At 41.9% G+C, this 25,144-nt stretch overlaps 2 protein-coding genes across 2 annotated transcripts in view; one reads left to right on the top strand and one right to left on the bottom strand.

The window, feature by feature from the left end:
• The window catches only part of LOC138954764 (histidine decarboxylase-like), a gene marked incomplete at its 5' end in the record, with an annotated part of 25,014 nt that extends 3,146 nt beyond the window's left edge, over positions 1–21,868 (bottom strand). Inside the window, 4 exons of the mRNA XM_070326535.1 lie at positions 1,135–1,233; positions 19,930–19,949; positions 21,082–21,152; positions 21,706–21,868. Of these exons, the coding sequence (XP_070182636.1) occupies positions 1,135–1,233; positions 19,930–19,949; positions 21,082–21,152; positions 21,706–21,868 (353 nt within the window). The remainder of the gene's footprint in view (positions 1–1,134; positions 1,234–19,929; positions 19,950–21,081; positions 21,153–21,705) is intronic.
• On the top strand, positions 10,631–18,690 carry LOC138954765 (uncharacterized). Its single transcript, XM_070326536.1, has 5 exons — positions 10,631–11,289; positions 11,807–11,898; positions 13,498–13,730; positions 14,264–14,412; positions 17,306–18,690. The coding sequence occupies exons 1-3, from the start codon at positions 11,154–11,156 to the stop codon at positions 13,669–13,671; spliced, it is 402 nt and encodes a 133-aa protein (XP_070182637.1). The 5' UTR covers positions 10,631–11,153; the 3' UTR covers positions 13,672–13,730; positions 14,264–14,412; positions 17,306–18,690.
• Positions 21,869–25,144: the final 3,276 nt, after the last annotated feature.

The following is a 25,144-nucleotide window of genomic DNA, read 5'->3' as shown; positions in this document are numbered from 1 at the left end:
TTTGAGCTCTGTGCACAGTGGTCATGTTTTGATGCCATCGTAAATGCCACTGGAAGATTTTTCAAAAATCAAATCCCACAAAATGTCCAACTCACCGCAGCGAACAGTCAGGGTGGTCATCTTAGCATAATTATAATGTCGAAGTCAAAATGTGACCCTCCACCACGAAATGAGTCGCATGTCACCTCGCGCGGTTCTGCGCTTGGCTTAATATAAGTCCGGGGAGTGTCTGGTAACAGTGTGTGGGTCACCTTAGTCACAGGCTTATAACTCAAACAGTTTTTGCTCTTTTCTAAAACGGTTTTCACCACTGGATAGAGCATAAAAAACTCTTTAGGAAAATGTAAAAATATGAAAATCATGCAAAGGTGACATGCGACTCATTTCGTGGTGGAGGGTCACAAATATTCTTATCCCATTCTTGTCCCATGTAAAAGCCTGGCCAGCACATAAGATAAACATATAAGGCCCCCCAAAAAAAAGGTCTGTTTACGGTAACATAGGCCAAAAAAATAGGGTCGGTAGGTCGGGAATTTTTTTTTATTTTTTTTATTTTTATTTTTTTTCCAAAAAACCATATTTTTACGTTATTTTGCCAAAAAAACAAGATTTTTTTTTTTTTTTTTTTTTTTTTTTTCCCAAATGCCAAAAAAAAGTCTAGGGTCGCGCGAAAAAAACTAGGGTCGGTCGGGTTACCGTAAACAGACCTATTTTTTTTTTGGCCTAAGCTGAATTTCAATGTTTTGTGGTTCCATGTTATGTTGGATGTTGTTTGATGCTGCCATTTACACCACCAAATAATTTCTCGTCTGTGATACTCCACAAAGAAGTTGTTTATCTGTGTCAAAAATGTGTGACCCTCCACAAGGGAATGAGTCGCATGTCACCTTTGCATGATTTTCATATTTTTACATGTTTCTAAAGAATTGTTTATGCTCTATCCAGTGGTGAAAACCGTTTTAGAAAAGAGCGAAAACTGTTTGAGTTATAAGCCTTTGACTAAGGTGACCGTCACTCTGTTACCAGACACTCCCCGGACTTATATTACGCTTAGCGCAGAACCGCGCGAGGTGACATGCGACTCATTTTGTGACAGAGGGTCACAAATAATGTCTCCATCGACTTGTCTGTTACCTTGCGAATGTGGTTCTGAAGTCCTTCCACGCCAAACGAGCGAAGTACGAACCACAACTTGAGGGCACGGAACCTTCTGCTTAGTGCGATTTGCCAGTGCTGTTTACACAGAATCATCTTCATTGTAAACATCACAATCATAATTATCGTTGTTGACATCAATAACGTTGATGTCATCACATGTTTGTGTGTAAGGGGGGAGGGGTGATGTGTGTAGGAGGTGGTGTGTGTATGTGTGTGTGTGTGTGTGTGTGTGTGTGTGTGTGTGTATGTGTGTGTGTTGGTGTGTGTGTGTGTGTGTCACTGGGCGAAAAGTCACGTTTTGGCACTATAACGTGGCATATAACATGAAACATGAAGTTAATCAACTGAATTTTGTGGCATTATACCTGTGCGATTCACATCAAGTTAGAAAAACTGCCGTAACGCAATAAAATCCCTGGGATTTTAGCAGGGTGCAAAACACGGTAAAACATCGAGTTTTGGTGTCTGTGTTTTGGACGTTTTCGCTACGTTAACGCACGGCGATTCACGTCGTGTTAAACGCGTTTCAGCAGTGCGCAAAACACCACAAAACCTATGGAGTTACGATACGTTTTTCTGGTTTCTAAAACTTGATGTTAGAGTGTTGTTTTGATGGATTATTCTGCGTTTTCATCAGCCTGGTGCCGAACCCCGGCCGCCTCTCGGCGAGTCTGCAGAATCAGACGATTATCGGCTTCCTCTCTCTCTCTTTCTCTCTCAGCACGGTCACACACACACACACACACACACACACACACACACACACACACATACACACACACACATATATATATATATATATATATATATATATATAATTATATACATACACACACACACATTGCACCGGCATACACCATACACACACACACACACATTCACACCGTCACTGCACACACACATTATAACTGACATATAATGACACACAAACGGTACACACAGGCACACGCACAGGCACACACTGTGCACACACTGGGACACACAAACATACATACACACACACACACACACACATGCACGCGCGCGCGCACACTATGGGCACACACACTCGCACACACACACACACACACACACACACACCTTTTTTGGTATCTCTTATTTTCTCCATAAGAGCCTTGTAAGTGCACAAGAGGAGATACAGTACGAATAGCCCGTGCGTTGAACAGAGAAAGTAGGTCATTTTAAACTGACAATTTTTGGCCAGCCAGATAAGAGTTCGTCTCTATTCCTTAGCAAACCTCCGGTACCGAGCGAGTTAATCATTTTCACATGTGTTGCTGAGGCGAGCTTTGCTGGCCCTGAGAAAGCCGACTGACCACAAAGAGGTCTTTGTTCTAGTTCCCCCCCCCCCCCCCCCTCCTCAAAACATCCGGCCGAGAGGGTGGCTGATTGACTGGACTTTACTCTCCATGTATCTGCAGGAAGTGACTCGAGTTGGAGATTTTAGGATTTTCATTGCCCTTCCTTTTCTGATAATGTTTTAATCACATAGTTTTTGGATGCAACACATAATGTCCTTTTTACATTTAGTCAAGTTTTGACTAAATGTTTTAACGTAGAGGGGGGAATCGAGACGAGGGTCGTGGTGTATGTGCGTGTGTGTGTGTGTGTCTGTCTGTCTCTGTGTGTGTGTAGAGCGATTCAGACTAAACTACTGGACCGATCTTTATGAAATTTGACATGAGAGTTCCTGGGTATGAAATCCCCATACGTTTTTTTCATTTTTTCAATAAATGTCTTTGATGACGTCATATCCGGCTTTTCGTGAAAGTTCAGGCGGCACTGTCACGCTCTCATTTTTCAACCAAATTGGTTGAACTTTTGGTCAAGTAATCTTCGACGAAGGCCGGGGTTTGGTATTGCATTTCAGCTTGGTGGCTTAAAAACTAATGAGTGAGTTTAGTCATTAAAAATCTGAAAATTGTAAAAAAAATAAAAGTTTTTATAAAACGATCCAAATTTACGTTCATCTTATTTTTTTATCATTGTCTGATTCCAAAAACATATAAATATGTTATATTTGGATTAAAAACAAGCTCTGAAAATTAAAAATATAAAAATTATTATCAAAATTAAATTGTCCTAATCAATTTAAAAACACCTTCATTTTATTCCTTGTCGGTTCCTGATTCCAAAAACATATAGATATGATATGTTTGGATTAAAAACACGCTCAGAAAGTTAAAACGAAGAGAGGTACAGAAAAGCGTGCTATCCTTCTCAGCGCAAGTACTACCCCGCTCTTCTTGTCAATTTCACTGCCTTTGCCGTGCGCGGTGGACTGACGATGCTACGAGTGTTGCATTGCGTTCAGTTTCATTCTGTGAGTTCGACAGCTACTTGACTAAATGTTGTATTTTCGCCTTACGCGACTTGTTAGAGGGGGAATCGAGACGAGGGTCGTGGTGTATGTGTGTGTGTGTGTGTGTGTGTGTGTGTGTGTGTAGAGCGATTCAGAGTAAACTACTGGACCGATCTTTATGAAATTTGACATGAGAGTTCCTGGGTATGATATCCCCGGATGTTTTTTTTCATTTTTTCGATAAATGTCTTTGATGACGTCATATCCGGCTTTTTGTAAAAGTTGAGGCGGCACTGTCACACCCTCATTTTTCAATCAAATTGATTGAAATTTTGGCCAAGCAATCTTCGACAAAGGCCGGACTTTGGTATTGCATTTCAGCTTGGTGGCTTAAAAATTAATTAATGACTTTGGTCATTAAAAATCTAAAAATTGTAAAAAAACAATTTTTTTTATAAAATGATCCAAATTTACGTTCATCTTATTCTTCATCATTTTCTGATTCCGAAAACATATAAATATGTTGTATTTGGATTAAAAACAAGCTCTGAAAATTAAAAAAATTAAAATTATGATCAAAGTTAAATTTTCGAAATCAATTTAAAAACACTTTCATCTCATTCCTTGTCGGTTCCTGATTCCAAAAACATATAGATATGACATGTTTGGATTAAAAACACGCTCAGAAAGTTAAAACGAAGAGAGGTACAGAAAAGCGTGCTATCCTTCTCAGCGCAACTACTACCCCGCTCTTCTTGTCAATTTCACTGCCTTTGCCATGAGCGGTGGACTGACGATGCTACGAGTATACGGTCTTGTTGAAAAATTGCATTGCGTTCAGTTTCATTCTGTGAGTTCGACAGCTTGACTAAATGTTGTATTTTCGCCTTACGCGACTTGTTTGTTACATTTAGTCGGTCTGGTGCGTGTGGTTTGAATGCCGTCCTGATAAATGTCTTTTAAAAACACATTCACAGTAACATCTTCGACGCAGACACAGACAGTTAATTAGGAAGGGCTCCTAATATGGACCACTTTTTGTTTCATGCTGATAACTAGCTTGTTTTCTTGCGAAGAGTTTTATTTTGTGTTTGGTAGTCCTTCTCTCAATCAATATGAGGCTTATATCGCGCGTATTCCGTGGGTACAGTTCTAAGCGCAGGGATTTTAAAAAAATAATAATTATGCAATTTATATCGCGCACATATTCAAGGCGCATGGATTTATTTATGCCGTGTGAGATGGAATTTTTTTTACACAATACATCACGCATTCACATCGGCCAGCAGATCGCAGCCATTTCGGCGCACATCCTACTTTTCACGATCACGGCCTATCTCTCTTAGGTTAACCGTTAGGCCTAATTAGAGTGAAATAGCTTTGATAGACATTCAGCAAAAATTAAATACAGTCAAAATCACAAATGGTCCATAATAGGAGCCTGGGCGCCTAATATGGACCAGTGAAGCGGCCTTCACAAATCACTGTAAAAAGCCCCCTATACTTCAAAATAACATGATACAGCTCAGTGTACAAGTCAGACTAATTTTAATATGCTTTAGATTGATCTGTTTCGGGTTGATGAGAGCATTATTTGAAGAACACCAGGAAACTAAAGAAGCTTATCAAAAACAGAGTAAAAATAAGTGAAATTATCAACTTCCACGAAAAGAAGACTTTTTTTTTTAAATCTCGAAGACTAGTTATAGGTTATTTCCAGCAAGCTTCTTAATGAATTAATGAAAATAGCTTTTAGCTTTTTTTTCTTCGATTTGTTGAAGGTGGTCCATATTAGGGGACTCGCACATACTTTGAGATTTTGCCATTATTTTTGTTTGCAGTAGAAACTCGGGGTCAACACTGCTAAAATGTAACAAATGCGGTCTTAGCTGTCATATATGGTAATTTTTGTGTGATAAAAGCTTTGGCTGTGGACACTGAGAAACGAGTCCGTTTTAGGCGGTAAATTTAGAGTGAACGCTGCCAAACTGAATGAAAAAAATTAGAAAAAGCCTAACGGTTTTGAGATTTGTGTTTCTGCAACTGTTTTGACATGTGCGAGTTATCCAGAGAGGTTGAATACAGCGAACAAAACTTTTTTGAGCGCTCTAGCACCGTTAGTTTTTCAGAACAGGAGGGGGTCCATAATTATTAGGAGCCGGTCCATATTAGGAGCCCTTCCCCCATATCTACGTGAAGCTACCACCGCTCGGCTTTACACACACACACTTTTAATCATTATTATTATTATTATGGGGAGCTTATATAGCGCGAACCGCAACTGTGCTCTCCGCGGTTTACATATTAATTTCTGCCGTTTGAAATGGAATTTTTTACAGACAGACAGACAAACAGACTTACCTTACTTACCTATTCAGCCACAAATATAACAATATTCCACATAACAAAATTTAAAAAAATAAGCCTACAAAACCGCTCCAGTCCAACCATATTCCGCGTACACAATCTTCACTTCCATCCCCATTTTGAAAAATCGCAACAGACTTCCAGATATGATTATAACACGACCATATGTGTTCTCTGGTTGCATGTTTGTTCAGTGTCTTGTCCCCACATAAAGCATATTAACTCTACCTGTCCTAAAGCCAGTTGCAGTTCTAAGAGGACGTTAAAACTAATTATCATCACACACACACACACACACACACACACACACACACACACACACACACACGCGCGCGCGCGCGCGCACACACACACACACACACACACATTTGAAAGATCCCATGTATGTTTTATGATTGTTGTTTTGGTCTGAATACAACTTTGGAATCTTACTACACTCATAGACCTATATTAATATAGGTCCCTGCTACACTCTTGTTGATTTTACATTTAAGTTGTCAGAAGTATTTTGTTCGTCGGTTCGTGTCTGGTGCGTGTGGTTTGAATGCCGCCCTGACAAATGTCTTTTAAAAACACATTCACGGTAACATCTTCGACGCAGACACAGACAGTTAGGAAGGGCTCCTAATATGGACCACTTTTTGTTTCATGCTGATAACTAGCTTGTTTTCTTGCGAAGAAGTTTTATTTTGTGTTTGGTAGTCCTTCTCTCTTAGGTTAGCCGTTAGGCCTAATTAGAGTGAAATAGCTTTGATAGACATTCAGCAAAAATTAAATACATACAAAATCACAAATGGTACATATTAGGAGCCTGGGCGCCTAATATGGACCAGTGAAGCGGCCTTCACGAATCACTGTAAAAAAAAGCCCCCTATACTTCAAAATAGCATGATACAACTTAGTGTACAAGTCAGACTAATTCAAATATGCTTTAGATTGATCTGTTTCGGGTTGATGAGAGCATTATTTGAAGAACACCAGGAAACTAAAGAAGCTTATCAAAAACAGAGTGAAAATAAGTAAAATTATCAACTTGCACGAAAAGAAGACTTTTTGTTATTTTTTTTTTAAACTGATCTCAGTCGAGGGCTAGTAATAGGTTATTTCCAGCAAGCTTCTTAATGAATTAATGAAAAAAGCCTTTAGCTTCTTTTTCTTCGATTTGTTGAAGGTGGTCCATATTTTAGGGGACTCGCACATACTTTGAGATTTTGCTATTGATTTTTTGTTTGAAGTAGAAACTTGGGGTCAACACTGCTAAAATGTAACAAATGCGGTCTTAGCTGTCATAGCAATTTTTTTGTGAAAGCTTTGGCTGTGGACAGAAACGAGTCCGTTTTAGGCAGCACATTTAGAGTGAACGCTGCCAAAAGTGAAAAAAAGAGAAAAAGCCTAACAGTTTTGAGATTTGTGTTTCTGCAACTGTTTTGACATGTGCAAGTTATCCAGAGAGGGTGAATACAGCGATCACTTTGTCCGCACGTCGCTGGGCATATCAGCGCAGTTCAACGTTGCCAGAGACCAAAGAAGCGCTTTACTCAGGTCGCAGCGCCTCACTGGAGGAATGTTTGAAAACTATCTGTGCTCGACTGCCAGCAGACCACAGGCACATTACACCCAATAAAGTTTGGACTTGTACTGGCAGAGAGCGAATGCAAATTCTTGTAGGCATACCGCACAGACGCAACATAGCATATACAGACAATAACACCCACAACACTTCAACAGCATATGAAAGGAATAAAAATAAATCCGCAAATCGCGCACAATACACCAGTTAGAAAAACAAGGAGTACCAAAGCGGCGTGCAGAAACTAAACTGACTCGGAGACTGAGAAGAAACATTTATCACACGATGTGGATAGCAAACATTAAAATAAAACAGATAAGTCAAGCAAAAAATAAACACAAATATCGAAAACACAATAAACAAAGGTAAAGAAAACAAGTCGCGTAAGGCGAAAATACAATATTTAGTCAAGTAGCTGCCATTTTTCAGCAAGACCGTATACTCGTAGCATCGTCAGTCCACCGCTCATGGCAAAGGCAGTGAAATTGACAAGAAGAGCGGGGTAGTAGTTGCGCTAAGAAGGATAGCACGCTTTTCTGTACCTCTCTTTGTTTTAACTTTCTGAGCGTGTTTTTAATCCAAACATATCATATCTATATGTTTTTGGAATCAGGAACCGACAAGGAATAAGATGAAAGTGTTTTTAAATTGATTTGGACAATTTAATTTTGATAATAATTTTTATATATTTAATTTTCAGAGCTTGCTTTTAATCCGAATATAACATATTTATATGTTTTTGGAATCAGCAAATGATGGAGAATAAGATAAACGTAAATTTGGATCGTTTTATAAATTTTTATTTTTTTTTACAATTTTCAGATTTTTAATGACCAAAGTCATTAATTAATTTTTAAGCCACCACACTGAAATGCAATACCGAAGTCCGGGCTTCGTCGAAGATTACTTGACCAAAATTTCAACCAATTTGGTTGAAAAATGAGGGCGTGACAGTGCCGCCTCAACTTTCACGAAAAGCCGGATATGACGTCATCAAAGACATTTATCAAAAAAATGAAAAAAACGTTCGGGGATTTCATACCCAGGAACTCTCATGTCAAATTTCATAAAGATCGGTCCAGTAGTTTAGTCTGAATCGCTCTACACACACAGACAGACAGACAGACAGACAGACAGACACACGCACATACACCACGACCCTCGTTTCGATTCCCCCTCGATGTTAAAATATTTAGTCAAAACTTGACTAAATATAACAAAAAGAGATGCTTGCCGACAGTCAGTGTGTGAGTGCGTGGTTTGTGCGTCAGCGGCCGGGGTGCCAGTGTGTGTGTGTGTGTGTGTGTGTGTGCGCGTGCATGCGTGCGTAGCGGCTACGTTCTTGCGTGAGTGTGTGCGTTCGAATGAGAAAGAAGAGAGAGAGAGGATTGAAGAATGAGGTCGATCACGCTCTCTGTCACATGAATACATATATACACACACTGAAGGCTACCTCGGACACGAACACTTGCCAACAACTGTGGTTGGACATGCTTTTGAAATGGAATATTTTTTCGACATGATTTCTGGACATACGAATCCCGCTGTGTTGCCTACTGATGTTGCGAATGATGAAGGTTTTGAGTTGACTGACCTTGAGGAGGTATTGCATCAGGCGTTTATCGTCTCAAATTATATCCTTGCTACTTTTCAGGAGTCAACTATTGCCATTCATGGTAACTTGGATAGTCAAAGTTTTTATTTGTTTGATTCCCATCAAAGAAACAGAAATGGTAACCATTCTTCAAATGGCGCTGCAGTTTTGATGTCATCAAGTTAATTCCTTTGCAGAATTGATTGATTTTCTCAAAAGCCATTATCAATGTGTTTATCAATTAACACCTGTTCATTTCTGTCCAACTGCAATGCAAACTCAATGTGGAGGAAACAAGGATTCATTACAAACAAGTCATCCCTGTACATCAACAGATTTATGTACCTCAATCAATAGGCCTACTGCTAGTATGAGTGACAGGAATCTAAAAGAAAAAACAACCAAACGCAAATGTACTACTACTTCTACGACTCGTTTGAATGTAAAACAGAAATGTAACACTATCTGTGACAATGACGGTTCTACGACTCGTTTGAATGACGGTATAGATCGAACCTTAACCCACAACTACGAAAATTTGTGTCAGACTTTTTTGAACAGGAAAATATGCCTCTGTTCAACAGTAACCAACACATGGAAGATGTTTTTGAAACTTTACAGAAATGTAACACTAGCCTATCTGTGACAATGTTGCTTTTGAATTGAACCCACATTTGTTGAACAGGAGAGAATGTTCCTGTTCAACAGTGCCCAAAACACTGAATCTGACGTTTTTGAATCTTTTCTGTCATCTAACTGAATCTGACGTTTTTGAATCTTTTCTGTCATCTAACCCAATTGCTCATGACTTCATCGATCTTGAACATGCCTACTTTTCAAAGAAAGACAGACAAAAGCGAAATCTGCATGTTAGCCATCTGCCTGAAATGGTCAATGCACTTTTGTAAAATTGTCACAGCTGTTATGCACTTTTGTGAAATGGTCAGTGCTGTTGTGCACTTATGCAAAACTTGGTGCTGTGCTGTTAACATTTGAACAAAATGCATTTTGTTCAAATGTTTAGTGCAACTTGCTACTATATAATCGCTGTATGCGCTTTGTGGTAATAATGCACTTTTGTGAAAAGTTTGCGCTAAATGTTGGCACTATGCATCATTGTTGGAGCACCCTCCTGTAGTAGATGCACCATGCATAAAAATGTACTTATGTGAAATGTTTCGTGTAAATTATTGTCACAATAATGTTTTGTGCGCCCCCATGTATGTGTTCTGTGCTAATAATGCACGGTTGTGAAATGTCCGTACACATTTTGTGGCACTATGTAATTGTTAGTGCATCCTCGTGCGGATGCTTCGTGCTAAAATTGCACTTCCATTAAAATATTGTACGCTCATGTCAACTGGTACTATATTTTCAATTGTTTCTCTGTCAATTTCAGATGTTTGTTTCCAATTACTTCAGTATCTCCCTGTTGCAATTCCAGGTGATTCATTATGCATGTGCCAATCAGTTTGAGGTGTTTAATTCTGATTCCTGTATTTACAGTGTAAAATTAAAACTATTGTTTTCAAACATTCCTATGACACCTGGTAATGGTTCTGTGTTTTTTTGTAATTTGTATTTTGTTTTTCTGCAATAAATATTTGAAATGGATCTGAGACTGACTTACTACTTTTAGCACTCTTTTTCACCACATTCCCACGTACAGATATTGCAATATCAACTCTTCCTTTCTACCTGTTTCAAACAAGCTCTATTTTTTAATTAAAAAGTTTTTTTTTCTTGTGGCTGTTTGATCAATTATGGCAAGCATTGACTGAAATAAACAATTTATATAGGCCTATATCCAGCACAACATGCAATTCATTAACTTTTGACCCTAACCTTTAACACTTCCCAAAATAAATCTTTGGTGGACATTGCATCGACGCTGTTCATTTTGAATGAACATTTTTCTTGTTAGATCAGTGGTCTATGCCGGCGCATAGTTGTGTATTGACTGGATCAATCGCCAACTCGCTGCGCTCGCGGTAAGTGCTGACAACCGGAAGAAAGCTGCATTCCGAAAAAAGTCACTTCCGTTTCGCCATTTTTCGATGATGCCAGAGAAGTGAACCATGATTTCAAGATGCCCGGTGCAAATTGTTGTATGCCTGGATGCAGCGTGAGCTCACTAAGATCTTCAACGCTTATAACTTTCCATGGTATACCAAACGGAAAAGCGGATGCCGAATGGAGAGCTGCTCTTCCACAAAATCAACCGTGCTGACAAGCTTTTCAACCCGAAGAATGCGAGGATATGTTCCCGACATTTCAAAGAAACATGCTTCAAATACGGTACGTAAAAAAACTAGTAATATAGCGAAAATAAGCTTTCATCTGATTGTCTGTGCTGTGTTGATTTGCTTGTAAATGCTTCAAGTGACGAAGCTCTAGTAGTATCAATCAATCAGTATGAGGCTTAGTACTTGTAGTAACTAGTACTTTTACAGCTCGCAGACAAAAAATAACACAATCGTATTCTGAATCATACATTGACAAAGGCGTAATTCTGAGCTATAATTATTAGGTAATGGGGAAAAAACCACTCTTTGTTCTTGTGATAATGTGTTTTTGAATATATTCTAGTAAACTTCTGGGTTAGAACTTAGATTTCTTTTGTTGTTTTACTCGGTCACTGACTCGACTGAGTCAGTCTTGTTCATTCTTGACAGATTTGCAGTAGTGTGTTTGACTAATTCTTGTTTCTATTTCAATAGATCTAAATGTATAGGTCTGTTTAGTTAATTTAACTTATAATTTCGACTCAGCATTTTGAACATTTTCTTTGCATGTTTTTTTGCTGGGCCTACAGGCAAGCGAGCACTCATTCCAGGAAGTCTGCCAACCAACCATGTGCTACAGAAGTCAGTAGAAACACCAAAGACTCCAGCCAGGAAACCCCCAGTGAGTAAAAATTGCTGTTATTTGCCCAGTATAGTATGCTATTAGTGATACTGATAGTGATAATATGCTACTTGTAACTCTTTTGTGAGTACCGGTACATGTATACTGGGTGTTTTCTCAGTTTCTGTCCGCTGTCAGTGTGAGATTTATATTGTGGTATAACCTGTTTTTCTAGTTTCATGGTTTAGCCACGACTCACTTTGAATGAGGGTCATCTGCCAGGCATTTAGCTGATTATCTGATAAGTGATATTTTTTAATTTGCTATTTATAAATTACAGTTACAGTAAACTAACACTGTCGCACAAAGTATGTGACTTTAAAAAAAGATTTGTTTGAAATCATGTGAGCTCTGTCCACTAGATGATGGAGAAGGGAATTTTTCCAGTTGAGTCTGCAACATGGATTTTTTCTCTCTCGGAAAACAAATACAGTATGGTAGGAAAAATTTAGGGTTGGTGTGGCGATAACTTCTTCTTCTGCGTTCGTGGACTGAAACTCCCATGTACACTCGTGTTTTTACGTGTATGACCGTTTTTACCCCGCCATTTAGGCAGCCACACGCCGCTTTCGGAGGAAGCATGGTGGGTATTTTCGTGTTTCCATAACCCACCGAACTCTGACATGGATTACAGGATCTTTTCCGTGCGCACTTGGTCTTGTGGTTGCGTGTACAGTAGTACCTGCCATATCCGGTCACCCATTAGTCATTGCAAAGGTGACCGCAAATATCAGGTGGCCGTTCATTACAGGCCCCCTCCTCCTCCAAAAAAAACCCCAAAACACGATCAAGTTTTCATGAAGAAAAGAAAGCGATCATCCACGAGCCGCCGATTCATTGTCTCTGTTAGTTTTGCTTTCGTTTATACATCTTAATTATTTGCGTGTTTAACTCGATCGTCCTGGCTAAGCTATTGTTTCGTATGTTTCTATGTGTGTTGTTTGGATTATTATATATGTATTTGAGTGTCAGATAAACAAGTGTTTCAAACTCACATCAGCTGTGATCGATCCGGAAGTGACTGCCGTAAATGTACATGTATGCGCATGTCTGTATTTACAGTTTGCGCATGCGTAAGTATTCATGTCGTCTGCTCGTGCTGTGCCGTCTGTGCACACAACACACACACACACACACACACACACACACCACAGGCGCTCACCCGCGAAAGTGACAAGTGGCCGTTAAGTGGCCGCTCCTGTCGAGTAAGAGGGGCACCTCAGGGCAAAAATCAGTGACCGTTGACCGCGTCAGACAGGTTAACGGCCATTAAGAGTCAATTATAGAAGGAAAACTCATTAGTCATGGGAAAGCTGGCCGCTCCGGGTAGGTTCACGCCCACGAAAGGGCCGGAAATGGAAGGGACTACTGTACACACGAAGGGGGATAAGTCACTAGCAGGTCTGCACACAAGTTGACCTGGGAGATCGGAAAAATCTCCACTCTTAACCCACCAGGCAGCCGCGGCCGGGATTCGAACCCTCGACCTTCCGATTACGAGGCCGACGTCTTACCACCCCGCCACAGCGCCCGTCGTGTGGCGATAACAATAAAGATATGTCATAGTGACTTGACTAATTGATTTGAATTCTGCTGCAGGTCAGTCGCCCCCCACCTCCTGCTCCTGACCTGGTTACCTACTACAACTTCGAGGAAATACGACAGGACACCCTTCAGCTTGCTGCACCATGGTGTCTCTTGGAGAACAGCAAGGAACAGATACAGGGAATAACCGAAGCCAGCCAAGTGAAACTGTTGTCCTCTACGTTATGATTACGTACTCCAGCAGACATCAACTTGTGGTCGACATGCGTGGGTTTTGCTCAAAATACGTAAGTATTCGTCAGTGTTTGGCTTCTCGAATTAAGTTTCAACTTAATCTCTGTCTCGAACCACAGGCGGAAGGTATCGTTCACTGGACCACTACTTACATAAAAAGACTATACTGAACGAATCGTCGGTAAGCTTACCACACTGTCATACTGTCATACTCATAGTGATATCACTGATACATTTGTACAGGTAAACATGGCTGTTTGCTGAAAAAATTGTTGTGAAAAATTGTAATGTCTCTGAAGTTTGATTCAGTCCGTCATTCATTTTGATGGGAAGTGAACCCTTGGTGAGGCTAATACTAATATTGTTTTGATCTGTATTCTGCCAGTGCCATTGCCAACTGCCATGGTTGTTCTTGTGGAGTTCTAGAACAAGCTCTGGTTTGAATGACCAGCTAAAATTAATGCTAATAGTAAATAAGTACATCATTTTTGCATTAGCGGGGTATACAAAATATTTTATTAAAAAAATACCGCATGGTTTTGCTTGATCAAATCATTTATCAGCTAACAATATGCTTTTATTTCAGTTGGACCTGACTTGAGCATGGTTCCGTTGTCTCCGCAACAACAGCTTGATTGAGATACAGGCATGTCCAGTTTTCAGCAAGTGCAGGCTGAGTGTGAAGATCTGATTGCTGATCTAGACACAACATAAGCTGCTTGACACTATTCCAAGGTAAGCGAGAAGCTTTGAAAATAGTTACTTTAATTCAGTAATGCGTAATTATGTATGCAATACTCCTGCTGGTGAGTTCACTACAAACAGGTACTACATTAGAACTAGAAGAATAGGTTCCACAAGAACATTTCTGACTGTTGATGCCACTAAAACTCTCGTTACATCCTGCATTCTGTGTAGATTAGATTACAGCAAATCCCTTCTCATAGGCTGCCCTGACTCCACTCTCCAACCCTTGCAAAAAGTACAACACTCTGCAGCACTCCTCTCATGAAAGAACTTCACAGGCTTCCTGTGTCTCAATGTATTAGGTATAAAGCTGCCTGCTTCTGCTACAAGATCATCTCTCATTCTCTGAATCGGCACCTGCCTATCTTTCGGAACTGGTCTCCCTCTACACTCCCTCTCGCACCCTTCATTCTTCTGCTGATGCTCGACTTCTCCGTCAAGGTTGATTTAAACGCAAGGCTCATGGCTTCCGCACGTTTTCATATCATGGCCCTCAGTTATGGAATTCACTCCCCTTTCTATTACGTCACTCTCCATACATGATTTCATCTTTTAAGTCCAATTTGAAAACTCACTTGTTCCAACAACATTACGGATAGTTCCTTAGGCCAAACAAAAAAATAGTCTGTTTACGGTAACATCGGCCCAAAAAATAGGGTCGGTAGGTCGGGATTTTTTTTTTCTCCAAACAACATCAAATTATTTTGCCAAAAAACATTGACAAACTTTGTTTTAAAATTTTTCTTTTTTTTCTTTTTTTCCCAAATGCCCCAAAAAAGTCTAGGGTCGCGCAAAAAAATAGGGTCGGTCGGGATACCGTAAACAGACTTCTTTTTTTTTGGGCCTTAGCATAGAGTCTGGGGATGTGAGATGTGCATGATGTGTTGTTTGAATCTGACAGTGATTGTATGAATTTTTTATACACGTATTGTTGTCACGCGCTTTGAACTTCTGATAAGGCGCTTTATAAATGCCCGTTATTATTATAATTATACTGTTCAAAAAAAGAAACGCATAGCTTGTAATATTTGGTTAATTTAGTTATATGGCTACAAGGATATCCACCAAACTGCAGAAAATGTTTATCTGGTCGTCGACCTTTCGTCCATTGCCACAAGTGAGCTCTGCACATGACGCATGCATTATCAGTGGCTACAATGTCAAAATTGCTCATTTGGCATGACCACTCGTCATGCTTCAGTGTAATCTCGTGAAACTCGGGGAATATTGGGCTCTCACCATGTCTTCCAAAACCCATAAAAGCGGATTGTTCGCCACAAAGAAATCAGACGACAATTCAGCGACGAAAGATGGCCCGATTGAGCAGAGAAGACCGCCAAATTGCATTGGGTCGTTTACAAGCAGGCCAAAGTCAAAGTGCAATCGCCAGGCACTTCCACGTGTCCCAGAGCACCATCAGTAGACTGTGGGTCAGGTTTCAAGCCACTGGCTCTGTTGCTGACTTGCCACGAGCGGGAAGACCAAGGGCGACGTCTGCTGCTCACGACCGCTTCATACGGCTCCGCCACCTCCGGAATCGTTTCCTGTCGGCCTCATCTTTTGTCCAGGCTCTCCCCGGGCCACACCGATTATCGGACCAGACCGTGCGGAACCGCCTGCATGAAGCTGGTTTGAGAGCTCGCAGACCTCACAGAGGAGCTGTCCTCACCCGCCGCCATCGCCAGAACCGAGTGCAGTGGGGCAACCAGCACCTTCGCTGGACCGTCCGGAATCACTGGAGACACGTGTGGTTCAGCGACGAGTCCTACTTCCTGCTCCAGCGACATGATGGTCGGAGGAGGGTCTACCGGAGAGTAAACGAACGTTACGCGCCCAACTGTGTGGATGAGGCACCCGTTCATGGTGGTGGAGGCGTCATGGTGTGGGGGGCGATCAATACCGCTGGAAGGAGCACCCTGGTGCACGTCCAAGGGCGCATAACTGCCCAGCGATACGTGGAGGAAATTCTGCGCCCACACGCCCTTCCTCTTCTGGCTGACCAGGATGCCATATTCCAGCAGGACAACGCTCGCCCGCACACAGCACGACTCACCACCCAGTTCCTCACCGACCACCATGTCCAGGTGCTTCCCTGGCCATCCATGTCGCCAGACATGAACCCGATAGAACACCTCTGGGATGAATTGGACAGACGTGTGCGCAGGCGAGAAGAAGCGCCGGCAAATCACCGCGATCTATTGCAGGCACTTCAGGAGGAGTGGGACACCATCCCACAGCAAGATATCCGGCATCTGATCCAGTCCATGCCCAGAAGGTGCCGGGCAGTTGTTGCTGCTCAAGGCAGTCACACCCCCTACTGACTTGACAGCCTCGGCACCCAATCGTATTGATTGACTGATTGATTTGAAGATGCAAATGAACTGTGTGTGCATTCAACTGTGTCCATACCAAATTTCAAACAAATAATCTAAATATTGGATTTTGTGTTCATTTTTTCGAAAAATAAAACAAATTTGGCAAGTAGCAACTATGCGTTTCTTTTTTTGAACAGTATATTATAAGTAGATACACACTTGTAAACTTATGTTAGTTTTCACACGTGAGCATGAAGTGCCTTTATGAGGAATGTATAGTGGCTTGCAATATTGAATTTGAGGGATGTTTGCAGTTATATAATATATTAGCACAGCTCAGTTTTCTTCAGGGTTCCGTGAGAACAGTGAAATTCTCCTTTGAGGACTGAAAAATATCTTGGATAATTGGTCTTAATTGGGGGATGGGGGGGGGGAGATTTAAAACATAAGTACATTCACATGTGTTTTTCATTTTCACTGTGTAAAGGTGGGGAGGTCCTTCTCTACTTGTTTCTTTGTTTTCCCATTGACATATATTTTTGTTCTTGTCTATATTTTTTACATAGGTGCTGTCCTCATCCCCAGCCGACTGTTTCCGCTGAAGCCGTGAAGGATGCTTCTTCATGTAGGCGTGGACATCTTTTTCGTCGCCGTGCAAGGCTTCCAGTTCCAGTACCATATAATTTTGTGAATACTCTGGGGACCTGTCATCAACTTTGGAAGGACGCTTTATTTTAACACTTTGTACCCCATCTTTGTTGACCAAGATTTTTTAAGCCGAGACCAGCTGTGCTGCAGCAGGTCACTCAGAATTGTAGAAACTGTATCAACAGGCTAGAATCCTGGCGTTAGATCAACGTTACAGGAAGCGACTGAAGCTAACAGTCTAAGCAGGATGCGGATATGTGCCGAATGATAACAGATGCAATGTACATAGTGACTGTGTGTACCTGGGAGACAAGGAGTTAAGACCACATCTGAACTGAGGATTTAGTCTCTCCATAATCAAATGCTGAAGAAGATTTCAGAATGAACTTTGTTAGATAAATTATGGTTGTTATGATCGTCACATTTTAGGTCCCCCCCTTCCCCCCTTTTCAAACTTCCCCGCTTTTCAGACCTTACATTTTTGGATTTTCTGTTCACAACCTGTTGTACATTTACCTACATATTAAGCAGATTTCCTCCTTTTTAAGACCAGCTTATTTTTTTATTCTTGGAGGCCTGAAAAGGGGGTATGGACACTGTATTTGTTTGTTCGAAATTCAGAATTCAAATAATTCTTCATCAACGAGTTATTACTGCCTCACCATAGCAGTTAGGCCAGTCTTACTAACTCTTACTTTTATTAATGTGCCGTGATGCAAAGACGTTGAGCAGTTTTCAGATGTTTATGAATCTAGGGCTTTCAAAATTTACTGACAAGTGACATACAATACAATAACTTTATTAATCTCTAAAAGAGAAATTGCATTGCTGAGCTTTTGTGTCCGTAATAATAACATACATAAAACATTCAAAAATAAACATTTGTTCTTTGTCATACATACATTCTTGTGTTCTTATACATTTCTTCATGTTGGACTCCATGACTCCATGACATCCAAACATGAAGTTCAGTTACCCCTTTTTAACTTTGAAGGTCACATTGTGGGCGAATTTTTAGCAAAAAGTTGGAACATGGTATGACTGTTCTTACTCACAAGGGAAGTGATTTTGTTATTTACTGATTTTCATTTTGTGTGGCCTTCTTTCACCCATTTAATCATTCATAAATGTTCATACCCAAGGGAAGTAATTCACATATATCTATGGCCAATGTTTTCACAGGGCATCTATAGTGTGGATGAACACTGTCTCCACTCAAAATAGTCCTTTGCTATTGTACATTGTGAATCAGCATTTTTGTTTTTTTCCTGTTTGAATAAAGTGCAATCATTTTACAACCAAAGTGTTAATGTTAAAGATGTTTACATAATGTGTGAAGGATGATGCATTTGAAAACTAATATTGTTAAATGTAAATTGACCTGTGACAAGTCAGCATAGTGCAATATCCAAGCATGAAACCCGCACACAATTCCCAAACAACATGCTTTCTTTTCCACAAAATTCCATCCAGTGGAAAACAATTATGTGAACGTCATAACATGGTGTTTTTTTACATTAATAATCAAGCCTTACACCAACTAAAATGGTGTTAATAGGCATTTGAGCAAGCTTTAACACCAACATAACATGGAGTTAATAGGCATTTGAGCAAGCTTTAACACCAACATAACATGGGGTTTTGCATGTTATACCAGCAATAACATGATGTTAATCACATTACAAGCAAGCTGTAACACCACCAAAACAAGCAGTTTTGCAAGTTAAGTCTACGATAACATGATGTTAATCACATTACAAGCAAGCTGTAACACCACCAAAACAAGCAGTTTTGCAAGTTAAGTCTACGATAACATGATGTTAATCACATTACAAGCAAGCTGTAACACCACCAAAACAAGCAGTTTTGCAAGTTAAGTCTACGATAACATGATGTTACTTGGCGTTAAACCAAAGCTTTAATGCCATCAAAACTTGGAATTTTTGCATGTTACAGACATGCTGTAACATGGTTTAACATGATGTTTTGACCGTCGCAAAACGCGCTGAAATTCCAGGCAATTTCGCTGCGATAACTTCAACAAAATCCAATCAAAATCTGGCGTTGTCGTGAACACCAAAATGTGATAAACCCATTGAAACTTGAAGTTTTGTTGGGATTTTGAGTAGTTTTGTAAGATACAAAACGCCACTTTTCGCCCAGTGTGTGTGTGTTTGTTTGTGTATGTTTGCTTCTGTGTGAGTGTGTGCGAGCGTGTGTGTGTGTTTGCGTCTGTGCGGTAGTGAGTGAGTGTGTGTGTGTGTGTGTGTGTGTGTGTGTGTGTGTGTGTGTGTGTGCGTGTGCGTGTGCGTGGTTTGTACATACGTGGGTGGAAGAGAATGAGACAGAGCGGGCATCAAAACTTGATTTTGGTTTTCCACAGTGTACTGTTTATGCAAGTTACAGCAAAAAGCCCGAAAATCAAACTGCAGGGAGTGGCGGGAACTTTGAGGCTGGTGGGATTAGAGAGGGGGGGGGGGGGGAGGGGGGGGCTGCAAATTGGAACAACTTGAACCGTCAACCAAATGATGCAGATACATACCATGTAATCAATTGCAGCTCCTGAAACAACCAATTCGAAAAAAGTTAATGACATCCCAGTCAAGTCAGTCATGCAATTCGCAACTACATGCTGATGTAATATTTTGTACAATATGACCAAAGGAATGATAGTTGTATTCAGTTGGCCGCTGTCAGCGTGAGTTCGATCCCAGGTTCGGCGGAAATTTATTTCAGAGTCAACTTTGTGTGCAGACTCTCTTCGGTGTCCGAACTCCCCCCCCCCCCCCCCCGTGTACACTACATTGGGTGTGCACGTTAAAGATCCCACGATTGACAAAAGGGTCTTTCCTGGCAAAATTGCTTGGGCACAGTTAATAATTGTCTACCTATACCCGTGTGACTTGGAATAATAGGCCGTGAAAGGTAAATATGCGCCGAAATGGCTGCAATTACTGGCCGTATAAAATTTCATCTCACACGGCATCACTGCAGAGCGCCTAGAACTGTACCCACGGAATATGCGCGATATAAGCGTCATTGATTGATTGATAGTTGTTACGAGTCTGCTCATTGGCATTTCTGTCTATCCGTGTTATAGCTGCCAACCTCTGTAACAGCTGCAAGTGCAGAACTTACAAATTGTAAGTGTATCAAAGTAACGGTGTTTAATTGTAGTATTGTTTTAAATTGAACCGCATAATTATCATCGTATGTGATTTATTAAACAAGAACATACTTTATGACAACTGTATTCAGACCAATAAACAACAGCAGAAATATAACAAATTATGTCCATTACATGTTTACACCCCTGTTATTCGGGGTCAAAATTGTGACCCTCCACCACGAAATGAGTCGCATGTCACCTCGCGCGGCTCTGCGCTAGGCTTAATATACATGTAAGTCTGGGGAGTGTCTGTTAAAAGCGTGAGGGTCACCTCAGTCACAGGCTTATAACTCAAACAGTTTTCGCTCTTTTTTAAAACGGTTTTCACCACTGGATAGAGCATAAAAAACTCTTTAAGAAAATGTAAAAATATGAAAATCATGCACAGGTGACATGCGACTCATTCCGTGGTTGAGGGTCACATATACATTTGTATGGTTTTATTGATTTAAAGGGCACGCTATATAGCATCTTCCCAAACATAAAACAAATTCAAAGTGCTGTGCAGCTGTGTCTGTGACTCACCTGTGTTTTCGTGTTTGAGATACAGAGGGTCAACGTTGAAGGTGCGATGGAGTGCTCCACTGTTCTTCAACCTGCAAGGTGACAATTCAGTAGTTCAGTTCAGTTCAGTTCAGTTCAGTTCAATTCAGTTCAATTCAATTCATTTCAATTCAATTCAATTCAATGTAACACATATCAATTCAGTTCAATTCAATTCAAATCAAGTCAACCTTATTTTCTGAAAATGATACATATAGATATTTGCCTTTGCGCAAGCACGCACACACACACACACACACACACACACACACACACACACACACACACACACTCACACACACACACACACACACGCACGCGCGCGCGCGTGCACGCACGCACACGGACCCACGCACGCATGCACGTACGCACGCACACACACAAACACACTTCTTCTTCTTCTTCCTCTTCTTTTTTTAATTTCTTATTCTTCTTCTCCTTCTGCGTTCATCTGCTGCAGCTCCCAACACATAAGTTGACCTGGGAGAACGGAAAAAGCTTCGGCCTTATCCCACCATGCGCATCCGGGATTCGAACCCTGAACATCAAAGAAACCACTAGGCTATTGGGCCCATCTTAAACAACGAAATAGCCAGCTCAACGCACCACATTCCAGAGCAGTCAAAGTGGACCATCAGCCATTTTGAAGGGTTGAATGCGAAGGACTGCGCATGCTCCACTCCAGCCATGTATTTCCGGAACTCGGGACAGATGAAGGCGGAACCTGCATACGCCGCGTCCACGTGCATCCATATACCTTCCTCTTTGCCTGTGAAATATTGTGTTTAGATATTAAATGTTATCTGTTTATTTGACCAACATTGAAAAATGCGAGCTTCGGCGAGCTTTTTCTTGACTGCGAACTGAGACCATTATTTGTAATAGTCACTGAGACGAGGTGTGTAACCAATTTATTTCTCCTTTCTTCAGTTTTTCTAAGAAAAAAAGGTGTTTTGGGACTACAGTTTCATCGCGTTTGTTCTGATTGTCACGTTTCAATATATCACTCAAGGTGATTATGAACCGGTTAATTACTACTAATTAACTAACCACACCACGATCCACTCTCGCAGGCATACAATTAAATAGAGTCAACAAAAGTATAAGTTTCAGACGCCTGTTTATATATAAACTCTCCACCTCCCTCGAGCCTTCACTCAAAATATGTTCTTTTTACGTTCTCAACACGTAAAAAACCAGTGTTCACTGACAAAATGCCAGTACTATGTAGAAAATTATGGTAACACGCTGAACCCGTGTAAATACAGACAAAATGAGAATGTTCTGTTCGAAAAGCTCTAGTTCGTGCAGGTGTCACACCCCACGTTGTCACTACTCCAATGAAATCATAGATACGAAAAGACAACGGTGGTCAACGGGGTGCGTACGACATGGTGCACTTAGCTTTATCTCTGCTGCTGCTGCTTAGTCGGTTCGCTGGTTAGCCGGTTCGCTGGTTAGCCGGTCCGCTGGTTAGCCGGTCTCCTGGTTAGCCGGTCTCCTGGTTAGCGTAGCCTCAACAGTTCCCGCCAGAGTCAGCCGTGCCGATGTTACGGGAACGTAACGAACGAACGAAACGAACGAACGAAAGAAGGCTGCAAACAGAAAGCATCGGTGCACTAAACATGTCAGCTACCCCTCACCCACCACCTTAAAACATGTCATCTTTAAATATCTCATCGAGCACGTGGGCCTGCACAAAACTGACTTTTTACAACAACAAAACAGCCATTTTCCGTCCTTCTCTCCCTATCTGCAAAAACCATATACAGATTAGTATTTTAGCGTCACAGAGAGTAAATTATGCGCTAACCTGGAAAGAACAACAGAGAGTATTTCATTCCACAACACAGACTCATCAACAGCGTTAAATAATGATTTATTACCTCAAAAGCCTATGATTGTAACTCTCAATGGAAGCAAAGTCCGCCTCCTCCCTGGAACAGTCTCTGTTCGTCAACAGTGACCCAAAACGTCCAGAACCCCTTGTCGAATCCTTATGCGAAAGCCATCGCCGACGAAGGAAATGTGACGACTTGTCCTCAGCAAAATACGTGGCAGAGGAAAGGAATAACTTGTGGAAGTTCCCCTAGAGTGCCGAATATGATACTCGGTGAAAAACCATCATACTCTAGTAACTGTGTGTTAGGTCCTTCCCCTTCAGCCGCTGGGTGTCAAGTGTGTCGTCCTTGAGTCTCTGACAGACCACCTAGCCAAATACACGTGACTGACCTTGTCACCAAACCAGTCCAGCTATACACAGTTTTGCCTCCCCAAGCAGGAAAAAAGACACGAGAAACTCAATCCCTGAAAATCCCGTGCGCGCTGTCAGCGAAAAAAACCGTCAGCCCTATGACAGCAGAAACCTGCACTGTGAAGCTCGTGCGTTTCAAAACATCCGTGCTCGGGAGCACTGTCAGCAAAAACTCTGCTGTGTCCAATATCACGCACAGGCGCTTTCTATCATACATTGACCCAGAACAGGCACTCCACTGAGTGACGCTTTCTTGGTCTCTGTCACCCGATCGTGACACACCTCCCCTCTTCAAGACGAAACCTCGGTTTCGCTCACAGTCATGTTCTCCTCTACAGCCCGAGAGAGAAAGTCAGCTCCAACATTGTTGGCGCCCGGAATGACGCGTACCGTGAATTGGTACGGTTGGAGAATCAACGCCCAGCGCATAAGTCTGGCGTTTGCCAACCTTGCAACCTGAAGATATTGCAGAGGTTGATGGTCCGTCTCCAGACAGAAAGGTCGTCCGTACAGGTACGCTTCGAACTTCTGGATGCCCCAGACAATGGCGAGACACTCGCGTTCAACCGTTGCATACGCTGCCTCGGCCGAGGTCAGCTTACGGCTGGCGAAGCAAACAGGGTGCAAAAACCCCTCTGTCTCCTGAAGCAACACTGCCCCAAGTCCCTTTCCTGAAGCGTCTGTCCTCAGCACGAAGTCCTTGTTCAGGTCTGGTAGTCGGAGAATAGGCTGACTGGTGAGTCGCCTCTTCAGGGTGTTGAATGCGGAGCTGCATTCCTCAGTCCACACTACAACGGTCGGTTGTAGTTTCTTGGTAAGGTTGGTCAGTGGTAGAGCGATTTCGGCAAAGTGCGGGATGAAGCGTCTATAGAAGCTGGCTAGGCCCAGGAAAGACCTGACTTCTTTCTTCGTGCGCGGTGGCTCCGCCTCCCGAATCTTCTGGATCTTGTCGTCCTCTGGAACGAGCAATCCCTCGCCGACAACATGACCCAGGAAAGACAATTCCCGGAATCCCAAGTAGCACTTGGACGGTTTAGCTCCCAGATTTCCGTCCTTCAACCTTCCGAACACGTCGCGCAGGGCGTCGAGATGTTCAGTCCATGTCTCTGTCGCGATCAGCACATCGTCGATGAAACTGCTGATGTCCTCGCGCTTCAATGGTTCCAAAAGTTTCCTCATCATGCGAGTGAAGACGGCACCTGCATTCTGTAGACCAAAAGGCATGACTGTCCACTGGAACTGGCCGAATGGAGTGGTAAAAGCAGTCTTTGGGCGGTCTTCCTCGGCAACTGGGATCTGCCAGTATCCCTTGGTGAGGTCCAGTTTGGAAAAGTACTTGGCCTTGGCCAAGTGACTGAAGAGGTAGTCCACATCAGGCATGGGTTCCGCGTCAAACGCCGTAATCTTGTTCAGCTTCCGGTAGTCAACACAGAACCTGACGCGTCCATCCTTCTTCTTTACAAGCACAATTGGTGAACTGTAGGGAGAGTTCGCTGGCTCGATGACGCCCAACTTCGTCATGTCGGCGATTTCCTTCCTGACCACCTCCTTCTGGGCATGAGGCATGGGATACTGCTTCGTCCTCACTGGCTGTTTCTCCAGCAAGTCGAAGGTAAACTCCTCTAGATGCGTCTGAAGTGGTATGTCTGTAAGGACCCGTGCTGCATCCTTCAGGATCTCTTGCAGGTCCGCCTGCTGGTCGTCCCCAAGATCAGGTGAGATGTGCACGTCCGTGAGATCCTCACTAGCCTCCAGCGGACAAACTGGTACCCGTCCTCCTCCCTGTTCTTC

This window comes from Littorina saxatilis, unplaced genomic scaffold (assembly GCF_037325665.1).
Source record: "Littorina saxatilis isolate snail1 unplaced genomic scaffold, US_GU_Lsax_2.0 scaffold_605, whole genome shotgun sequence".
NCBI classification, from domain to species: domain Eukaryota; kingdom Metazoa; phylum Mollusca; class Gastropoda; order Littorinimorpha; family Littorinidae; genus Littorina; species Littorina saxatilis.
Note: the sequence above shows the minus strand (reverse complement) of the source record. Positions and strands in the feature narration are given on the sequence as shown.